Genomic DNA, 21,826 nt, shown 5'->3' with positions numbered 1-21,826 from the left:
ACGAACTTTTCAGGGAATTTAACACTTGCCCATTCATTCGACTTTTCTTTAAATGTACAGTTAGTTCAGATTTCCATGAGTTCATAATTCTAGATTTGGGGGGGCAAACCATAAGACCCCCGTTGAGGGTTTTTACCATGTTTTGATTTGCTTTGTTGTTTTGTTGCTGTTTAAATCTTAAACTCAGAATCGCTGTACCGTAGGCAGCAAGTTGTTCGTGATGGGAAAAAAAAAAAAAAAGTCTCAGTTCATAAAAATTGCTCGGTGTTCAGATGAGCTCGGTTATTGTATGAACATCTCTTCTTCATCCCAGTAGCGGGAACATACCAGTGAAGTCGTGAAGGCAGCCCCACGGTACCAGGCTCTACGTCGGCCAGGTCTCCCCTCCCTCACTCGCCCTGCAGCCCCTTTCAGCATTTGGGTTTGCTCCGACCCGAAACAAAACTTGTCCCCTTGAGGATACCCACCGGGGGAAGGAGATTCTGGGCACGGAGCAGGCTAGGCTGGTCCGGTAAAATTGCCCTGACAAGATAACCCCGAAGCTTGCTTTGGTTTCTGATTTGCATCGTGGAGAACATACCTATGGGCGTGTGCCGCTGCGTGCGAGCGTGGGGACGAAGGACGCGGAACGCGCAATGCAAGGGGTTTGCCCGGCAGCCGTCGGAGCGGGGCGGTCCGGCACCGCAGGGTCGCCTCTCCTCCGATGCGAGGCTCCCCGGGGACTTTGCCCAGCACCCGGGTGCTGAGGCACCGGCACCCCGCCGCCAGCCGGGCCCCGGGCCCCCCCGCGCCCCGCCGGGGTCCCCCCGGGCCGGGAGGCAGCTCCGCGCCGTCGCTCCGCGCCGCTGCCGGGACGCAGCGGAGCCGGCCCCGGCGCTGGCTGCCGGGGGGGCCGGGGAGGCGATGGAAGGATGCTGCCGGGTGCGGTGTCCCGGGTACTCCCACTCCCTTCTCCTCGGGAGACTTGGTCTCCCACGCAGAGGCGGCTCTGGCAGAGGGGAAGGACAGCCGAGGCGCATGGGGAGCCGAGGCAGCCTCCTGCCGTAAGGAGGAGGGTGCGAGCCCCGTTTGAAGCTGGCTGCACTCAGTTATCCAGAGGTGTAGGGACAGCCTTTGTATCTGCGTGCTGCATCTCTTCCAGTCAGCTCTGAAGGTCTGTCCAGGCATTTCCTGGGATCCGACCAGTTTTCCCCTTCAGTTACAACACGTGTGCATGTCTGAGGATGCCGAGGGGGAAACTGCTACTCAGATTTAACTCTGATCTCATTCTGCATCCATCCAGTCTCTTTGATTAGATCCTCGGACTGTTTTTCTCTGTGCCTGTAGCAACAGCAAAGACACACTGTTACTCTTTTATGTGAAGGTCAGCGTGGACATCCCCATGTGCCAGCCGCAGCACTGGTGGGACAGCAGCACTCCTAGCAGTGTTTGCAGTGGGATTAAGATTCACCGCTCCCATCCCTGCAGGGTGTCACAACTGTCACAGCAGTTGTAGCCAGGCTCACAGCACTAGTTACCATTATTGGCCCTTTCAGTGCATCAAGCTCCTGTGCTACTGGTTAGTTTACCTAAAAGAAAGGGGGGAGAGCAAGATCAGCCTAAACAAATTGATAAACAGGGACAAAGAAATGCAAATAACTAGATTGGGGGGGGGGGGGGCTGGATGTGAGAATCAGCTTTGCTGGCATGTGGCAGGGAGGGAGCCAATTCATGGCCTGGTGTCGATGTAAGCATTTCTCCTAGCATTAGAAACAAGCTCCTTTAAGTGAAACAGCCACAGGTGTGCATAGGTGCAGGATTTGGGCCCCTGTTTCCAACTGCACGAGCTGTGACTGGGAGGATTAGCTTTACCCACTCGCCCCCCCTCTGTCCCAACCTTACCGAGGGCGCCTGTTTTAAATGCAGCCGAGGGATCCAAATTAAATCAAAACCTCGATGTTTATTTAAAGTATTGAATGGCAACAAACAGGGCCCCGTGGGCTTGGACTGCAGGCAGCGAGGACATGCTTAAGTCAATTACACTTGACAATGCTGGCATAGCTCAGGGTAAGCGGCACCCCTTAGACCTCCGGGCTCTGCAGCGCTATCGGGGCTTTCAGCCGAGGTGCCAGGGAGCCCAGCGGCATCTGCAACACAAAGGGGGCGAAATGTGGCAGCAAATGTACAACTGGGTTCACCTAATACGGGGAAAAGGTGGTGTTTCGAGCCAAGCATGCCGCGGCAAAAACGGAAAGCCTCCCTCTCTCTGTTTTTTCCCCTCAAATCCCCAGATAAACTTCTGGGATGATGCTTCGTATGAGGCGCTGGATCTGATGCCCAGGGCGCCAGTGTTAATCTAAATTCGTGCCCACGGGAGCGAAGGGGGATTTTTCTCCTCTTCCCGGTGTGAGCGCTGAGACGCTGCAGGATGCGTCCCCACAGCGGTCCCAGCCCTAGCAGCCCTGGTTCAAGAGCAGCGGGGCCGGGGTGCCCCGAAGGGACCGGGGCTGGCACAGTTTGGCGAGGAAACTTCCCCCCCCCGGCCCGGGCGGGATGGAGTGACCGTGACCCCGGCTCCCCGGCGCGCCGCAGCCCCGTGCGGACGGGACTCCCGTGGGGAGCGCACCGCCGCTGCCGTCCCACGGGGGGCTCGGGTCGCGGGGCTGCTGGGGCAAAGTGTTTTGCCCCGGGGAAGACTGCCGGGCTGACGGAGCGAAGAGCGGAGCCCTCGCTCTTTTGGTTCCTTTCCAAGTATTTTTAACAGAGGAAGGATGTAATAACATGCCACGGGCAATAAATCATAGGCTAGCTACTCCCCCTGCCTCCCCTCCCCCAGCCCCGGCGGTCCCGGCCCCTCTATAGAGGGAGGGGAGGAGGGGACTCCAGCAGATCGCCGCAGCAGCCGGGACGAGCGGTCCAGCGCCTGCCCCGCGCCCCGCCAGCCGCCCAGCATGGACCTCCGAGCCCTGGCTCTGCTCGCCTTTGCCCTGGCGATCATCTCCCTCTCGGAGGGTAAGTCAGCCGCCGGGGCCGGGGGCCGCCGCTCTCCCTGCCCGCTGCCCGCTGGCACTGCTCCTGCTTGCGGGCGCCGGGCAGCCCGGGCGGGAGTTACGGTCCCGCGGAGATCCCCGCTCTTTCCCCCGCTCCCGTGGCTCGGCCGCGCTCCCGGCTCTGGCTCCTGCCGCGGCTCCGATGTGCGCGCCTGGCGAGCCCCGAGCGGTAGCTGCTGTGAGCTGGAAGCGGGCAGGCTCTCCCTCCATCCCTCCCTCCCTCCTTCCTCCGCTTTTTTCAAAAGAAGGCTGGTCAAAGCGGTCCTCTTCGCCAAACTTATCCCAGATTGAAATCGGCTGGGGGAAGACTTTCAACAGCGCTCGGTCTGCAGGGAGGTGGTTTGGTTGCAAAATATGCATATCGATTTACCCTTTAAAAAAAACAACGCTAAAAGTTACAAGAAATGAGAAACAGGCGGTTGTTCGGTTCCTTTTCTGCCCTCTTTCGTGATCTACCCTCGATCAGGGCAGAGCTGAGCCGAAGCGGTGGCTCAGCAGGAATTCACCGCCCCCCCTGCGAGGCTGCGCGGGGAGGTTTCGGGGGCGCGGAGAGGTGCGCTGGCCGCCGGGCTGGGGGAAGGCGGGCTGGCAGCCGGCAGCGCTGCCGCGGCGGCGTTGTCGCGGAGGCGAACCACGGCGGCCGGCCGCGCCGTGCCGCAGCCCCGTCTCGCAGCCCGCTCGCCCACGCCGGGTCCCGCGTGTCCGCCCGGAGCCCGGCCGCGGCGGCGGCTGGCCGGCTCGCTCGCCGGGGGCCCGCCGGGGGAGCCGCCGGTGCGGACAGCCCCGGAGAGCCCGGCAACCTGCGCCTCTCGCTCCGCATCCCGCGGGGCAGCCCCATCCCCACGCGTGGCGGGGCATCTCCCGGGCGCTCCTCCCGCGGCTGGCTCCTCGCCCGGCAGAGATTTGCCACCTTTTGTCCCCTCATCGAAAGCTTGCTGGCGAGGTAACGAGCGCCCTTTCAATCGTCCGCTCCCGTCTCGTTCTCCCATTCGGGAGACCGAAACTTGGGTGTTCCCCACCCAGGGCGGCAGAGGATGCCCTCCGGTGCCCTCATTGTTTAGCCTGAGATAGTTAATTGCTCCCGATAATTTCGCCGATGACTTTCAACACTACCGTCCCGACAGCAGCCCCGTCCCGGTGAAGCACACAGAAAGCCAGCACGGAGCAAGCACTGCCCCAGAGAGAAGACAAACCCCGGGGGGCCGCAGGTGGCAGGGCCAGCCCCGGCCCCTCGCCCCCTGCCGCCGCCGGCGCCCGGGTAGCCAAGCAGGCTCCCGAGCAGGCTCCCCTCGCCTCTGCAGGCCAGTGCGGGTCTGGAGCGAGAAGGGGAAGCGCTGCCGGTCCTCACCGGGGCTGCAGCCCGGACAGGAGGCGCGGGATTGGGGGGCCGCCGGGGGCTCAGGGGCTCTCCCTCGCCTCGCCTCGCCTCGCCTCTGGCACCACATAGCACAGGGCTGGGGGGCTGGCAGAGCTGCCCGGCTGCACTGCGTTTTGCTCCCTGCCTGGCAGCACTCAAGCGGCAGCGGGCATCTTTATGGCAGGGTAAGCATGTCCGGGACCTGGCTACCTGAGTAAGGAAACGGCTTTAAAAGCTTGAAGAAAACCTAGTGTAAGGAGAGAGGCCCCACCGGCTTGCAGTGATAAGAGTGAAGGTTTCTTGCCTACTTCTTTGCACGTCGTGTAGTGCTCTCAACCCTGATCCAGATGAAAGCTTGCAAAGCTACCTTGTCCTGGAGGGCAGGTGAGCTCTGAATTCTTCCTAGCCACTCTGGTGAGGATGTATCTGCCTATCACAGCCTCACTCCCCAGGGACATGGAGCTGTTCTAGTCTTAAAAAGTTGCCAGCCCTCTCCTGATATTGACGAATGTACCTTTGGATGAACAGGAGTAAAATGATGCTTCCATCAAATGTTTTGTCTGTTCATGCCGAACCTGCTTGCCTGGATATAGCTTCCCTCTCCATTCAAGTGCCCCGGGTTTCCGAGCCCGCACAGCAAGTTACAGATGATAACTTTGCAGCAGAACTGGCAACTCACTTGTTCCCTTAGAGTCCAGTTCCAGTGCAGGTGAGGCAAGGCAGATCCCTAGGGGCTGAAATAGGTACTGTCCAACCTTGGTAAGTGGCCACTCTGTGGGGGAGATTCTTGTGAGCGCTTTGTCTCTGGAGAGAATTTGCAGCAGAAGTGGGTGTTCAGAGCCAGCAAAACTCAGCTTTGAGTTAGAAAACAGTAAAACTATTTATTTAAAACAAAAAAACAAACACCCAAACCCAAGAACCCTTCCAGTGAAGACCAAAAGAGGTGTTCTCCTTTTCTTTTTGTCTAAGGAAATAAGGCTGAAGGAATGACATTGAGATGTCTGAATAGCGTCTGGCTCTTCTGTGATTTTTGACTGTATTCACCCATTTTAACCAAATGTGCCAAACAGATAAAGGTCTCAAAAGCTTTATGTACCATCAGTTTAATGAAAACCGCTGTTTTCATGTAACAGTACAATTAACAGACGGTACTAATTTGTCCTACCGAGAGAATGGCCTCAGCTTGTGCTCAGTGTTTATTAGATATCAGAGAACCCACATAGCATTAACTCCTGCAGTACAAACCTGTAGAATAATTGGCTTAATCAGCTCTACTGTGCAGGGAACAATTTGTTTCAAATTTTGAAATGAGATAAGGAAGGTATTTGTCAGCCACAGGGTAAGACCAGAAATGTCCCCTTCCCAAATTATGTCCCCCAAATGGCCCCTTCCCCCTCCTACTTTAGGATGATAGGGGTTCATGTGTTGGGAAAGGCCACATACACTAGTTTTCCCTGGTTTTCAGCCTTGCTGAGAGCAGAGTGAGCCACAGCCAAGCTCTCGGAGCCAGAGTGCTGGAGAGGCAGTGGCAGGAGATACTGGTTCCCTGTTAGTGATGCTGAGAGCTGACCCGGTGCCTGTGCTGCTGTTCCCTGGCACTCAGTGCCTGTTTCTGGTCACCAAGCAAGGGGCACAGAAATGCCAAAGGGCTTCTTGTGCTGGGAGGGGAGTTGTCATTCCATCTTGCATTGGGGTGACAGAACACCGAATGCTGGGGCTTCCCCTCTTCCTTGCTGTGCTGGATGCCCTTTCTTGGGCAGGAAACAACTTTGGGGTTCACGGACATGTTAGTCATGGTTAAACTTTCTCTGCTTCTGATTTTAAGTGGGATGGGATCGAAAATCCCTCTCCCAGTCTCAGAGAGGGCAGGATTGCAGTCTCAAATCGTAGATCTGAAGAGTTCATCTCTTGCATGTTGTTTAGGGAAAAGCTTGCTTAAACTTCGTTGGTACGAGCTTGCAGAGACACTTCCACTGCAGCTGTGCTGAGCATTGCTGTATGACTGCATTCAATTTCAGCCTCCCTTTCCAATACAAACTCACTGATGCGTAGCTATCAGGCACAGATTTGCGGTGGGAAATCCTAGCGCCTTTCTCCCTCCCTTCCACATTAGCAGTAGTCAGGCTATTGCATGTTCCCGAGGCTCACCCTGCAGCCCTCCTTCCTCCTCCTCCTGCAGGCGGGAGCTTCTCCTCCCATTTATTAACCCACAGATGATACCACTGTTCGAACTGACTGATTGCTGTAGAACTGATGGGAAAAACTCCTCCAATTTTGTTAACTTCTAGTCCAGATCCTGGTGTGAATCTGGAGGAACTCTGCTCCCACTTGATGAATTCCTCTCTGTTTGCGCATCTGCTTGTGGGACCTGATTCTGTCTCATCTCTTGGTAGAGGCACCTGGAAAAAAGGGTTTTCCCTCCTTAGAACAGGGTAATTTCACCGTGTTGTCTGTGGTTATGTGTGCTAGAGACAGGCATTGGTAAATGTGCAATATATGCAGATCAGCTGCACTGTGAAAAGCTGTCTCTTTTCTCACCTTCCTAGACGGCAGTTTAGGGATTCCAAGCCTTTCCCTACTCTTTAGCTCTCCATCTGCCTTTAAGGGAGCTGGGTTTGGATGCTGTGAGTGCTCCTGTGTGGCTAAATAAACAGGGCAGCAGATTGCCATGTGGGATCTAAAGCCCTGTCAGATATAGATCTGGCCATCTACAGCATGAGCCAGACCTTATGGGTTAGGTGTATGAATTTAATTCCTCCCAGAGGCTGAAAACTGTTCCACTGGGAAATTGTTTAAAATCTTAGGCAGCTCATTCTAGACTTCCAGGCAAGTTTGTATTTTAGTGTGCATGGGGCTTTGAAGTTTACACACAGAGTGAGGACCTTATTTATGTGCACTTGGTTGCCAGTAATTAAGTTCTTCCATGGAGAAACCAGGTAGCAGGAGTGCATCAGAGGCTGTGGTGAGCACCAGGCTGCTTTTCTCAGTTCTGCATGCATATGCATTGCTGATTTTTTGCCTAGAGAGCTAAACTTAATTCTGTCCCTAGTGATGCCAGTGACAAGACTCTCACCCAGTCTGGTGGTCCCTGATTAGTATATGGGGAGCACACTGCCTGCTAACTCTCTCCTTGGATGTGGTTACTTTGCCACAGGCTGGGAGTTCAAAAGACCCCCAAATCTCTCCTGTGAAACCGCTGTCATCCCGCATCTCCGAGTCGCACTTCCCCGTGCGAATACCGTGGCTGGGAGTAAAGGTTGGCTGTGGTGGGGAAAGGTCAGCTGCTGGGCCTGGGAAAGCCTGAAAGACTCAGGGCTTTTCTGTAGCTACTAAGTCCCCCGTGAAAAGCCTGCACCTGAGCCGAGCCGTTTTGATCTGAACTCTTTGGAATTCATCGCTTTCTTCTGGCTACCTTCTAATTTGGCCTCGGGTCAAAATCATTTGGCAAGAACAACACGGAGGACAAGTGCCCCCTCTTTTGGCCTTTATCTTGTCTAATTACCAGGAGCATCCCTGCATAATGGAGCAGCTCCTAATTCTAATCTCTTCTTCTTTACTTATCTCCATTTTCTCTCCCTCCTCTTTTGTCTTCCAAAATCCCACGCACGGGGATTGAAAGGCTGGGTACTGGGGTAAAAGGATTGTGCTGTGAGCTGTGGGCAAATGCTCTCCCAAAGCTGCAGCTTTTCTATTGCTTTTTTTCACCTGCCTATTTGGAGGGAGTTTCTGTCAGCCCCGGTCTGTGTATCCGTGCTGCTGACCGGGAGCAAGAGGGAGTAACCTGTCCTTTCTCTCCCTGTGCCCCGCAGAGAAGCCCGTCAGCCTGACTTACCGATGCCCCTGTCGATTCTACGAGAGCAACGTGGCAAGAGCCAACATTAAGCACCTCAAAATCCTCTCCACACCCAACTGCTCACTTCAGATTGTGTAAGTCTCTTACTCTTTTCAGCTGGGTGCCATTCTCAGGTTTCAAAAGGGAGAGTCACAGAGCTGGTTCCTGCTTTGGTGGCTGCAATTAGGTCTGTGTGTCGTGCCATGATTTCCAATTCATCTCTTCACCCTGTGTATCAGATACAGCTGGACCCTGCTTTACCCCACAGAAAGGAGGGCAGCTAGGTGTTTCCCAGCTGTGTTCCACCTCTGTGGTCTCCCTGTGACTATGTGATCCCATGTTCTGTTTCCCCCATGGGTGTGTCAGCAGGAATGTCAGACAGGCTGTGCATTGCCTGGGATGTGGAACTTCACACCTTGGGGAAAAGACTGAACAGTGGTCTGAGTCTTCTAATGCTCCACTTCTCCTTAGAGAGGAGCTAAACAAGCAAAAGTAATTCCTGGATTTCATGTAGCCTCCACAGGAGGTACAGACCCTAAACATGTGCTGGCCTGATCTAGGGACACGCTTACCAGGCAGTGACTCACTCCGGTAAATCACAGATCACAGCAGGATGGAAATGATGGGTTCCCGATGGAAAATAACCTCTTTGTTTTTGCTGAAAATGAAACACTGATTTTAATGAAAAATAAGGTTGTAGATTTGTGTGTGTGTGTTTTTAGGAAGGTCTTTTTGGTTCATTTGCTCATGGGTGACCATTTCCCTCCTCTCCCAAAATTCAAAATCTTCAGAAGGAAAAAGATCAGCATTCTTCTTTTCATTGCAGGGAAGCCCCACTAATCATCAACCTCTGTAAGAGGGTCTCAGTGACTAGATTGGGTTTCTGTGCAGTGCTTCCATCACTAGTCCTGTCTTCTATCCATGTTGAGCTCTTCCAGTTGCAACTTGAATGCTGTAAAAATCCATTCTTTGTCATCCAAAACATTTCTGCGTTCAGAAAGCTGATGTGGTTTCATGAGATTTCTCAGGAATGTACAGATATATTGAAGAGCATGTCTACATTCATGAACCAGTTTTTATTCGTATGATTTTTTTATTTTTTAAACCACTCTGGGTAGATTATACACATTTTCTCCTGTGTGCTTCTAACTTAGGATTTGATGGAGGACAGTGAGAAAAATGTAAGCCTCAGTGAGAAATAATTTCCTTTCACAAAAATGACAAAACCAGCTGTGACTAGCTCTGATCTCTACCTATAAACAATTTTGGAGGCAAGCATCCAAAATGCAGTAGTGTATGGATTTGTGCTCTGGGACTGTCAATGGATGTCATAAGGGTCCCAGCGCTAAGGCTTTGTAGAGGATTTGGAATTTTCTGGCGTAGTTTCAAGAAAATGACAGGCAGTTAAGGCAGGATGGAGTATACATTTATCTCTTAATTAACGTGGGATCATAGTCATAGAGATGGATAAGAGAACGAAATGCAGAAACACAAACAATTCATGTTCTTGTCCATTCCTGACCTAAATGCGTTAGTTCGCAATGTGATTTAGTGGCACACAGAACACATGAACCTATAGTTCACCATCTTTTTGTTACTTTAAAAAGTAAAGTACTTAAAAACTTACGTCCTAATATCCCTGAAACGTCATGAGTTCGAACTACATCTTTATCAAAACAGAGGCTGAAATGGAATCAAAATTAACACATAAATTTCTCATCTTGATGGTTTTAGCTACACTCTGAATTTAATGGATATGCATTATACAGTGAAGGTGTGAGTAACTTAAAAGCCACCATTTTCAGGAATAGAGAATGTCAGTGAAATCATATAGCTTCAAGTAAAGATCTTGTATTTTGTTTTGCACAAGTACATTCCCCTTTATGGTTGAGGGGAATTGTACCTGACAAAAAGCCTAAGAGCAGGCTTTTGTCTTTAGTTCTATGGGAAGTCATCTCTAAATCCAGAAATCTCCTCTGTATATCTACTTCTACAAAGCCCACCCTAAATTCCCTGCTTTTCAGTACAGGGAAGTAGGAATTTTTAGCATGCAATTAATTGCGTGCTAAAGTAGACACCTAAATCAGTTCAGATTAACACTCCATATAGTTGCCAAGGTCTCTGCCATGACTGTACAAGGAGCAGGGGCTGACAGGCTCAGAAATAAATGTCAAAAAAAATCAGTTTCTTAATATTAGATGAGAGGAATTGCATTGCATGTGGCTGGAGGCTGGTTACGTGTGCTTTTGGTTCTGTACCCTGTGAGGCCAGCTCAAGAGTTCCTAGGCATTGCTAACATCAGCAAATCCATTCTTACTCTCTATTGGTATCACTTCACTGGAAATACTCCAGCTTGGCACTGCTGTAAGGGAAATATGAATTAGGCCCATTCATCTCCTTATTGGCACAGGGCTTGAAGACTGGATCTTCCATGTATTTATGCTACAACTGTGTTGTTGCATAACTTCAGACGAAGGAGCATTTTTGACCTGTTATTTCTTACGCCATAGTTTTATATCCTGCAGATTTCATTTTATAAAGCTGGGAACATTTTGGCTTCCATCCAGCAAAATGCTTAAACAAGTACTGAACTTATTCCTATGGGCATTTCCATGAAATTGCTGTTCTTGGCACTTTTGCATGGCAGGCAGGCTGTTTAAGGGGAAGCTTCTGAGCAGCTGGGGCAGAGGCAGGGTGCTTCAGGGGACGTGGGAGATCACAGCACTCTCAAGAGGCCCTGAGATCCCTGGAGGGTGAGACCTGCTGATGCAGGTGAAAAGCTATTTGTACTGCTTCTGTGTGAAAGATGAGGATAGGCCAAATGCCAAATTCACAGGGAATTCAAATTGGCTAAACAGTCTGGTTGGAAGGTGTAGCTTGGACATCCAGGAGAAAACCTCGGGAGGTTTCTGCTTTTGTTTCCAGTGCTGAGTGAATACATGAGGGAAACTTGCCTCTGGCACTATGGTACTTCCAGTTGTCTTCCTGCCTGCAACCTGTTAGTTCAGTCTTGTATAAAACAAAAAGCTAACCAGATTCCTTCAGAACGTCCAAGAGGTATGGTCTGGTGTCTGTCCTCAAAACATGTGAAATTTCAATTTTGGGTTGAATCTGAAAGCTGTTCTTAATTAATTCCTTGCAAAAAATGACCTATATTTACCATGTCAGTATTTCCAAATGAAATTTAGCTGTTCCTGGCACTGAACTCATAACAGCCCAGGTATGAGTTGGAAAACTTAGATTTAAATTCTGTATCTGACTCCCACCCATACGCATACCAGTACAGACCACAAGAATCAGCATCAGAGGAGACAAATTGTACCAAAGCTTTGAACCCGGGGATATTTATACTAGGTGACTTCAGGATGGCAGGGATAACCCATCCTCTTTTTGTGGGTTATCTGAGAGCAGCACTGACACCCAAGGAAGTCGGACACAGCTCTACTGTCCAGATGCGGCTCTACTGACCATAATAGAATTGCAGACCTGTGTGCAAAATAAGGCATGTGGGGGGATGTGGGCTGCAGAGCATCACACACTAGACTCACTCTGACTTTTCTCCTTTGGCAGTGCAAGGCTCAAGAGCAACAGCAAGCAAGTGTGCATTGATCCCAAGTTAAAGTGGATCCAGGAATATCTGGAGAAAGCTTTAAACAAGTAAGACAAGAGACAAATGGACTTAACAGCTAACATCCTGAGTTATTAAAGGGTAGAACATTAAGGGCTGGCTTTTACCATGTGGACAAAGTACTCGTGGAATCAGATATTGTTTTGAAGATGGGTTTGGAGTTGACCTAGTCTGTATGAAAACAACAGCTTCTAGTATATCCTAAACGTTAAACTAAGACTTTTGCCAGGGTTTGAGGCAAAATCTATCCTAATGAATCTGTTCTGGGGTCCCCAACTCATCCTCTTTTAAAAAAAGCCGTTCTCCCAAGGAAAATGCTTCCTTTATGCCCCCTCTTCCCCAAGCCAAACAACAATTACTTCAAAATCTGTATTGTTCCAGTTTCTTTGAAGCCCCTTCTCCATGTTACACTAGGGGTCTGTTTGCACAGGCAGCTGAGGCCTGGGGAGTCTTTCTCTGCTGGCCAGTGTGGAGTGCTATTAATATTGGCCAAGGTGAGATGTGCTGCCATGTATAAGGCTCTCCCACAAGGCCAGGGCAAAACCAGCCATACTTGGCAAATTCAGACTTTTAAAATCTATTTGTATTCCCCTTGAGAGGGGGTGATCATGGCTACCCTGAGATGGACCCAGCGTATCTCAGTTCAATTTTACAGTGAGTGAGAGCAGCACAGAGAATGTTTCTGTGCTGAGTTGCAGGGGAGGGCTCCAGCCTTCCTGGGATGGAAGATGAGAGAAGTGATGGTACAAAGCATTTCCTTGCTTGCCCAGAGCCCTGGGCTGTGGTTGATCCAGCAGTGGCATTTTGGCCAGCAAGCCTACCTGTGCACTCAGTATCCCTCCCACCCTTGCCACCACATTCCCACCCCTCAGCAACTGCGCTGTAACCATGCTGAACCTTGCCCCCCCTGCATCTGTAGGGTAAAGGCAGGGCTGGAATCCAGTCATTTGCAAAAGCAATGCATTCTTGGAGAAATGTGGGGAAGGGTATGGCCCCAGGGCAGATGTGAGGCAGTACAGGTAGCTGAATGCCCTCCACTGTTTGCTTTGCATCTGCCAAACAAGGGGGAGAGTTAAAAAAAAAAAAAGTCTTTGTTCCCCTGTGTTTTTACAATAAGCAAGGGGAGAAATGCTACCAGAGGTAGAGAGGACCCTCCACGTGGCCCTTTTGGGACCACACTGGGGCCAAGAGTGAGGAGGAGGAGGGAAGGAAGCCAGCTAACAAACTGACTGTGATTCCAGCCCTGACAGCTCTTCCCATCTCATCTGATGCTCAGTGCCTTCTTTGCTGCCAGCACTCTTTTGGGCAAATTCTCTGCAGAGGTAATCCAGGTTAATGCTGCCAGGATGGCTTTGGATTTAGGCATAACTGAACCTAAGAGCAGGATGTGGCCCATGCTGACTGTCCTAGGGGCTTGGGCTACTTTGTTTTCCAACTTGGGAAAATTCTCAAGCCCCTGCCTAAGTTTCTGTTTGCCATCTGCCCCAGTGAAGCCCTTGGTGCTGTTCATAAGACCTGAAACTTAAGGGGCACTTAAGAAATTTGTAGGGTTGGGCAAATGTGATTATGTGCTCAGATCCTGCTTGCCTGACTTAGAGGAGCAGCTCAGCTGGAACACATTCTGCTCTCATTTCCACTGGTGAAGATCTGGGGCCAGCTCTACTGAAACCAGTGAGCCTGTGCCTGATCTCCAGCCAGATTCTGGGTTTTGTTCATCTAACTCTAATCCAGAAGCAATTCTGCTAATTTGGTGGATTTCATCCTGGTTTACATTGAGTAACAGAAGAGAATTTGGTCCCAGCTCTATGACATAAGATGACAGAAAGCATATATCTCCATCACCTAATCCTGTAATCATGGCATTATTTTCATTTTCCAACTAGTAATGCTAGCACTAGTGGCATTTTCATGCTCCACAGACAGTCAGGGCTTTGTCTGTGGCATTTTCACAAGGCATGTTTTTGATATATTTTAGTGCACAGCTTTGAATTCTTCAATGAAATGTACTTTGGAATATATTTATAACGCATCAAACAATTCATATATTTGAATTGGAGCCATATGAATGTTGGTAGTTTAAAACACCGATATCCCTCTAAACTACTAACAGCTTGTAAAATAAATCTATATAGATCTATAAATGTTAATGTAGCTATCAATTTCAATCAGCCATATATTATATTTTTTCACTTGTACTGAAATTGTATGAAATGTGACATTACCCTATATGCACTAGCAATAAAATGGCTAATTGTTTCATGTTATGAAAACCCAATTGTACATGGGAATTTATTTTTCTGGAATAAAAGCAATACATTTTGTAGAAAGGGCTCTTGTAATTGCTTAAGTAAAATCCAAAGTGTCAAGACATCTTAATCTGTACCAGTGCTTCGATATAAGAGTATCTTCTGTGTTACAATCTGCAGCTAAGGGCAAGGAAAAGTTCATAGACTATAGCAGTCCAATATGGTTGATTGTGAAACCAGAGATGGTTTTTAGTAGGGAATTATTTTCCTCACTAATGCTGCTTAGCCTTTATTATTGCTTTATAGCCATCACATCTCCATGTAATATACATACTTTTGAGACATCAGTAAAATACATTCAGGCTGTCAGGAAACCAAATTCCTTAACTGGCTTTAAAAATCATTGTGCAGCTGCTGTGGCCAACATCATTCACCATTCATCCATTTTATAGGCAAGGGGCAAATCAGTCCTTTCTTGAAATAGCTAACAAATTCTTTATCACTTGCAGGCAATCCCAGTCATCATTTACAGAACATTGATTGCATTTCCCTTCTCCTTTCATGCCAGGATATGCAAAATCAGGCTCTTGCAGAGTAAACAGAGACCAGAGAATGATCCTTGCTTGTCCGTTGTCACATTAATATAGTCCCACCTCAGAACTTCCCCTCAGCCTGAGATGCTGGAGTCCATTAAGCTCAGCAGCTACTGCTGGCACAGACGAGAGAGTGGATGGATCTGGAGACGATAACAAAGTCAAATAGGAAAAACCTTTCCCTTGAACCCGCTGGGAGAAAGGAAAGGAAACTTCCAACTTCTAGGGGCTGGCTGTGATGAGAGCCAAGCCCTGCTGCCACCTTCCTCCATAGTGCTTGTAAACCCCAGTGTGGCAGCTCTTCCTAATTTCTGACCTCATTTGTAAATAAGAGCTGAAGTACAAGACGCCAAAGCATCTACCTCCCAGAACTCCACCAAGAGTCTGCTGGGTGAATGCCCCACACGGTGGGCGACAATGTAGGTGACTAACTTTACAGCCTTGTTTTGAGGCACTGAATGCCCACAAATCCCGTAGAGTAGCCACTGGTCCTTGTTGATGTCAGTGGAAATGCTGGGTGGGAAGCCAGAAATCCAGCCCCCCTCTGCTTTCATTGTACCTCAGCGGGTACTGTGCGGATGGTGAGGTGCCTGGCTGACAAGTTCTGGCATGCATTTGGGGAGGATTCGGTGTTTTGGGGAAAAGAGTGGTTCTGGCCTCAGAATTTGCAAATGTCCTGTCACCGGGGCCCTTTCATTTGCCTAACATTCCTCTGAGGCTGAGGGCATGTGAAAGAGGATGTTATCTTCATTTGCACCCTGCCAGCAAGATGTGAAGGGACCATAGGATAAATGTGAATAAGGCCTTTGTATATGGATAATTTATGGCAGTCTTTTTGTATTTTTCTTTTAATTTAGACCACGTCATCGCACTCATAAAAAAAAGCAACAGAAGAAACGGGGCCCACTCTGCCCTTCCCGTGCAACACCACTAAAGTCTCCAGGGAGAAAGAATGGTAGGAGGCATTAGTTTCTGAGCTGGGATACCTCAGGTTCAAATCCCTGCTCTTCCACTGACCATCCTATGTGACCTTGGGCAAATATATTAGCCTATCCAGACCTCCTTTTTTCCCCATATTTGTTGAGGATAACAGCTGTACCCTCCCTGCAAAGGGGTGTTATATAGATAAAACTCTTAAAACAGGGGGGAAGTTCAGCCACAATAGAGGTGCAAAAATTGTCCCATTTTACAGATGGGAAAATGGATGCCCAAAGAGGCCAAAATAACCCTGAAGCAAAGCCAAAGTCAAAAAAAGGGTAAAGATTTGGAAGCCCTATGTCTTCTAGCTGGCCATATTCCTCCAATACCAAACTGACAGTTACACTATAAATAACAGCTGGGAATTTGTCACTGGTATTTTTTAATGACAAATGCAGCACTGGGTGGTGACAACATGATTTGGTGCATTGGTGACTGGTTGACATCTCTCCTATGGGAGATGCTAAGCAAGTCCCAGAGAACGGTGTTACATATGCCAATACTCTGGATGTCCCAGTTGTTTTTTTCCCACCAGGGTGGTGTGTCCTGCCTTTCTGCACCAAAAGAAGTAAGGTAACTGGTGTGGGATATTGGAAAAGATATCTTCGAAGAGGAAAATTTTGCTCATGGCTTAGTCATCCTCTTTATGCCTGGATGAGTTTTCCAAGGCTACTTTCACTGAGAGTAGCCACAACTGTCTCTGGCTGTGGTCATACAGTCTTAGTTGTCCAGCAGGCATTGAAAGGGATGTTTGTTCTTATCCTGTAGGCTAGACAAGACATGCTTGGACATCAGGGTTTTTGAATACCTGGTGTTTACCCTCTGACACTTGTAACTCAGCCTTAGTGACCTCATCTAGATTGCAAAATGCCGATCAGCCTGGAGCAGGAGCAGGGATCACTTCAGACAAAACCTTTGACTAGGCCAGCAGCACAGACTGGCTCCTTGTTCTGAGTGAACCCTGCACAGAACACACTTGCACTTTGCTGTGATCCCTAACCCACCACTCTTCCTGGGTACCGTGCTCACACTGAGCATGGGAGACTCAATTTGTCTGCCTCCTACCCTGAGCTCCCTACCTCTGCACTTAACGTCTCACACATTTACTGTGTAGCACGTGGCTGCTCACCCTCCCTGTCACCCCACCTTCACTGGGCAGCTGGTCACCATGAGCTGTGACATGCTGCCCAGCTGCTCACAGCAGGTGAGGTCCCAGAGCAGGGAGGCCATGGGGTTGGCTCCCAGCTGGGCAGCAGACTTGGGGGGCCTTTGCTCTCCAGCCGCCCCATGGTGGGAGCTGAACACCAAGACAGCAGACAGGCTGTCCTCTGTGTTCCTCCATCCTCACAGAGACCTGGCACCCTGTGGAGCTGCAGTCCGTGATCTCCAGCAGAGCTGTGGGGTAGGGGCAGGTAGAGGAGGCATTCCCAGTGCCACTTGCTCCACTACTGGGGCTGCTCACAAATGATTAATCCCTCCTTTCCCTGCTGTTTTTTTTTGCTGAGTCCTTTGCCCACCAATAATTCCCTGCTCTGGCTTTCCAGTCCAGAATAAGCTTCCTAGCCAGCCTTCCTCCTATGTTAGTTCTGAACACCCTACTAACTGTGATGAGCACAACCTGCCCAAAGTAACTCCGATTGCTGGGTTTGCCCTGCTGGGTCCCAGTAGCTCCTTGTGGAGAACTTCCCCCAAAATGTTTGGCAGATACTGGTTGGAGGGGCTGCAAAAGAAATGCCTTTGGGTTAGTCCAGACACAGATTTGCTGTTTGACTAGGCCTGATATCAAAGCTTTTGCAACTGAAATAAACCTTAATAGTGTTTCACTCTGTTCTTCGTCAACAGGAGGTTCAAGATGTAAGAGGCAAGCATTGTAAGCCGTCTACAGGATTTCTTACTGTAGGACCCAGAGAGCAGATAACCAGTATTAGGGAATGAATACATTTCACTATTATCATGCAGCACAAAAACAACGCTTCATACATTTCCAAAGGTTTTTTTGGTTTGGTTTTTTTTTTTTTTTTGCACAAATTGGCTTGCTTTCACAGTGCTATTTTTATATAGTAAGATGTAACTATTTGAGAAAAATATGTTTTGATACAGGTTGGTTTATTACCTAGCACTGAGAGCAGATATGAATTTAAACTAACCCTATGTTATTATATAATATTTTATTTCCTTTGCTATGTAGAGGTCCTGCTTTATTTAACTTTCTCTTGGTTCATGCAAGTCTCCTGGAGTTTTAAACCTAGAAGGACATGAACTGTACAGTGCAATGATGTTGTATAAGTAGTGGAGGATTTCCTTGCCTCCAGAAGTCATCGAGGCCAAGAACATAGGAAGCCTAAAAAGCATCAGACATTGATGAAAGTGGACAGCATTACCATGGGTGGCATTTATAGGTATTTTGGGTGAGGGGTTAAACTCAGGGCTACAGCGCTAAAGCCCTTCTCTGAAGATCAGAAACCTGGGTGACAGCTATGAGCAGCTGGGTCAATGCACATCTGGTATTGCAAGGTGTTAGTATTTGGTTTGTAGTAGGCGTGTGTGTTTTAGGAGCCACAACACTGATCTGATGTCACCTGGCATTTCCTATGTTCCTGTGTTTCTGATGACAAATTTTAGCACAAAAAGGAATGGGTTATTAAAGTTCTAACCACACAATCATGTTGCAAGTTGCTGGAGGAGTCAGATATGCTGCCGTACACCAGGTGTCTCCTCCCACCCATCCACAGGAGGTGGCTTCAGCTCTTCTGGCTGGCTTTGCACTGAAGTAGGCGGAGATGCATTCACATGACCCTTCACCAACGATGCTGTAGCCTTGCAGTCACACGTACCTGAGGTCAGTAACATCTTTGATTGCTGCGGAGACACCTAAAAGAGGATGACTGGCCATATCTTTGGAGAAAAGAGATGCCTGGGGCAAAAGAGGGTCTGCCCAGTTTGTGGAAGGAGTGGTGTGGAGTGATGTTTCCTGGGTGTGGAAATGAAGGCCAGCACTCACTGTTCACCAGTGGTCATGGCTCTGTTTGCTGGTGAACAGGATAGCCTCTGCAATTTCCTTTGCAAAGTACACCCCGGGACAGGTACCACTTCTTGCGCCAATCCCGTCTCTCAGCCAGAAATTTCTTTCTCCTGATTGCTACCTGTATACACAATATCTTTGCTATATAGTGTATGGAAAGACACCTGCAGTACTGCGATAATCATGTTACGCTGTGCGCTGGGGTCCAGGGGGATGCACATTTGTGCAGCACAGTGCTTATGTTTGTATGTATCTGTGTGTGTATTGTAAACAAAAAATGTTGTAAGATTGTAATTTTTTTTTGAGTGGGTTGCTTCAGAAGGAGTCTTCCCTCTTCCCTGCAGCCTGTGTTGGGAACTCTGAGAGGGGTGTTTCACTGAGCACTTGTTTTTGTGGCAGGCATCTTTTAGTGCCAAAGAGGCACTTTGGCTAGCCAGGGATTACTTTATTTCCACACGGGTTCAGGTAAAAATCTTGTAAGTAAGTATTTTCTTCTCTGCAAAACAGTGCTATTACAGAGAGTGCTTCAGCTGGGACTGCATCACCTCATTTCCTTTATAGCAGAAACCAACTGCTGTGCCTAAAATGTATGTGTGTGTGATTTTGACATTCCTTCTATTGTTATCATTACCAACCTAGTGCTTTAAGTATATTGTGTCTCTGTTTTGAAAGGTCTGGTACCACTGTACGTGATGAGAATTGGACTGTTGATTTAATGTGAGTAGGATCAGAACCTCTGTTGTAAGGCTAAAGACAGAAAGAACTTTTATGAGAAAACTAGAGTTTCTTGTGTCTTCCTTGGACTGTACTTTATATCCTAGGGTCCATCTCCTGTCCCCACACGTGCACCTGCAATTGCTAGTGGTTTGCCAGAGGCAAACACATGTGAGTGTCAAAGCCAAGAATGACTTTGGGGAAAGTGTAGAAGAATCTTGGTTCTGCCACAGACATGGAGCTTGTCCTCACCCAGGAAGGTGCATTCTTCACACATGCTTCCCATCCAAGAACAGCTTGAGGTCTGCTCTGTTCCCATGGGAATAAATGGAGAATTAAATAATCCTCTGATTTTGATTCAACAGCATACCTTGAAATGATGATAGGGGCCATGAAGATTTTTTTTCTAGGGGAAACATTGGCTTTCCAGTGAAAAGATGGGGTGGGTAGATGTGATTGTACAGCCTTGCCAGCGCTCTGCTGCAGTACTCATTAACAGGGAGTGCATCTGGGGTCAGCACCAACAGGGAAAGGTCTCTGGGCACATGCCAAACCCCCATTACAGTCTGGGCAAACAGACTACTTTGACAGAAGCGTTGAGATGGGCAGTGCTGGAGCACCCCAGCCAAACCCCAGGGTCCTAGCTCTGGACAGTATAGCCAGGTAGTGGGGGTACTGCAGGAAATGAGGTCACCTCTCAACCTTCTCTTCTAGGGGCAACTAATGAGCATTGCAAGGGTAGACTATGCTAAAGGAAGGGCATTTGCTCCTGGGAGAAATGCATGAGTAGCAGCAGGAAGGAAACGGACTCCCTACAAGGCTAGGTAACGCGTACAGCCAGGTGGTGGTTGTCTGGGTGCCTTGTGGGCTGCCTGCCTCTGGCATTTCTTGAGACTCACACTGTGACCTGGGCCCTGACACTGCCAGCACCAGGTCCCTCCCTCACCTGGGCAAGGTTGAGCACAGCCCAAATGCAGGTGTGGCGCAGACCCGGCCAGGAGTAGCTGAAGATTGAAGTGAGAACCTGACAAAAGCTTCCTCTTGCTTTAGAACAAAATTCAACCTTAAGCAGGAAGCTTTTCTTTTTGCCTGACTTTACTTGCATGAGGCATCAGGAAGAGCAGCCATGTCCTTCACACTAGAGAAATCAATCACTCGTCTGCCCCAAGCTCCTTGCGCTATCTGTGCATCGCACACTGTTCCTCCTGTGCACACCGTGGTCTTAGCAAGCTGAGAAGCAGCACTAGCAGAAACCCGCTCGGGGAGGGCACTAGATTTTCCTTTCTGCCTTTAACTGTTGACCAAAGACCAAACCAGAGGAGGCAAATATGGGGAGATGGGAGTAATGTAGAGCCCACATGTGAAGAGCGAAAAGAGGTAACACTGAACTGGAGCTGAAAAAGCAGCTTCCATAAATGTGAAATCATCACATGTGGTATTTTCAAAGTGCAGCTGTTGAATCCTAAAGTTGGATTTTTTTTTTTTTAAAATAGATGGTATTTATTGCTGTGCCAATTTTTTATTTATACTAGCTTTATACTTGTATGTATGAATATCTTATCTGAATTCTGCCTGAGGAATGATGAAGGGTGACTTTCTGATGTGTTTTTAACTAAGGTGTTTGAGCAAAGGTGACTGTTCATTTTGCAATGAAGGCTATATTCAAAGTTAAATATACACATTTCATTGAAAATGCAGTTCCTATAGAAGTTTTTCTTGCTATTTTCCCTTTGTTAGCATCTAGAGGGTCCTTCTTTTCTCTGGCAACTTGTTTTGAGTGGTGTGATTTATAGTAACCAGGGGTTTCTGAGAACTCATCACCTAAAATCTGAATTTTTTTCTATACCAACATCCCACCAAGACAAGCCTTGTCTGCAAACATGAAACTCTGGTGGCCACGGAGAAGAAAACATGTATCATGATGAAAGGGCTGCATGAACCTCCCATCTTCCACTTCTTAAGAACTCAGTGTTGTCAGAATGTGGTAAATACTGTACTTTCTATTTTTATTAAGTAAAAAGAACTATCTTCCCAAATAATGTGAAAAGTGTTTTGTATTTGTGTTCCTGTAAGGCAGCTTTTATGGAGGAGTTATATTATGCTTTTGAAATTACTCCTTTCGTAGAATATTTTGAAAACAAACACTTTTATATTGTTGTAATTTCTCCCATAAACGTGTACGCACTTAAAATTTTCTTAATAAAAATGTCTATCTAAATGAAATTATTACTTGCTTCTAGTTTTTTTTCCTCACATACAAACAGCTGAAAGCTTCACACCAGAAAGAACATTCAAATGTAGTTTAAGTGTCCAGTTTCAAGGATGCTTCCAGGTAGTTCCATGGGCTCGGACTCTCTACAGGGAACCTGAGGCAAATTGCCCCCTTTTGGGTTTGGCAGGGAGCAGCAGCCTAGCAGATTAAAATGT

The 21,826-nt window shown here is 48.4% G+C and overlaps 1 protein-coding gene across 1 annotated transcript; it reads left to right on the top strand.

The window, feature by feature from the left end:
- The first annotated feature begins 2,860 nt into the window (after positions 1 to 2,860).
- On the top strand, positions 2,861 to 21,625 carry CXCL12 (C-X-C motif chemokine ligand 12). The gene is made up of 5 exons (XM_009465664.2): positions 2,861 to 2,991; positions 8,196 to 8,313; positions 11,789 to 11,875; positions 15,543 to 15,640; positions 17,506 to 21,625. The coding sequence occupies exons 1-5, from the start codon at positions 2,931 to 2,933 to the stop codon at positions 17,535 to 17,537; spliced, it is 396 nt and encodes a 131-aa protein (XP_009463939.1). The 5' UTR covers positions 2,861 to 2,930; the 3' UTR covers positions 17,538 to 21,625.
- The last annotated feature ends 201 nt before the right edge of the window (positions 21,626 to 21,826 follow it).

The sequence above is a fragment of the Nipponia nippon genome, unplaced genomic scaffold (genome assembly GCF_047370975.1).
Source record: "Nipponia nippon isolate SJK-2023a ecotype South Korea unplaced genomic scaffold, ASM4737097v1 scaffold_3, whole genome shotgun sequence".
NCBI classification, from domain to species: Eukaryota; Metazoa; Chordata; class Aves; order Pelecaniformes; family Threskiornithidae; genus Nipponia; species Nipponia nippon.
Note: the sequence above shows the minus strand (reverse complement) of the source record. Positions and strands in the feature narration are given on the sequence as shown.

Bases quoted from the DNA above. Each gene is read 5' to 3' on its own strand.
- CXCL12 (XM_009465664.2), top strand. From the start codon at position 2,931: ATGGACCTCCGAGCCCTGGCTCTGCTCGCCTTTGCCCTGGCGATCATC. The intron at 2,992-8,195 runs GTAAGTCAGCCG...TGTGCCCCGCAG, and splicing joins GATCATCTCCCTCTCGGAGG to AGAAGCCCGTCAGCCTGACT. The intron at 15,641-17,505 runs GTAGGAGGCATT...CTTCGTCAACAG, and splicing joins GTCTCCAGGGAGAAAGAATG to GAGGTTCAAGATGTAAGAGG.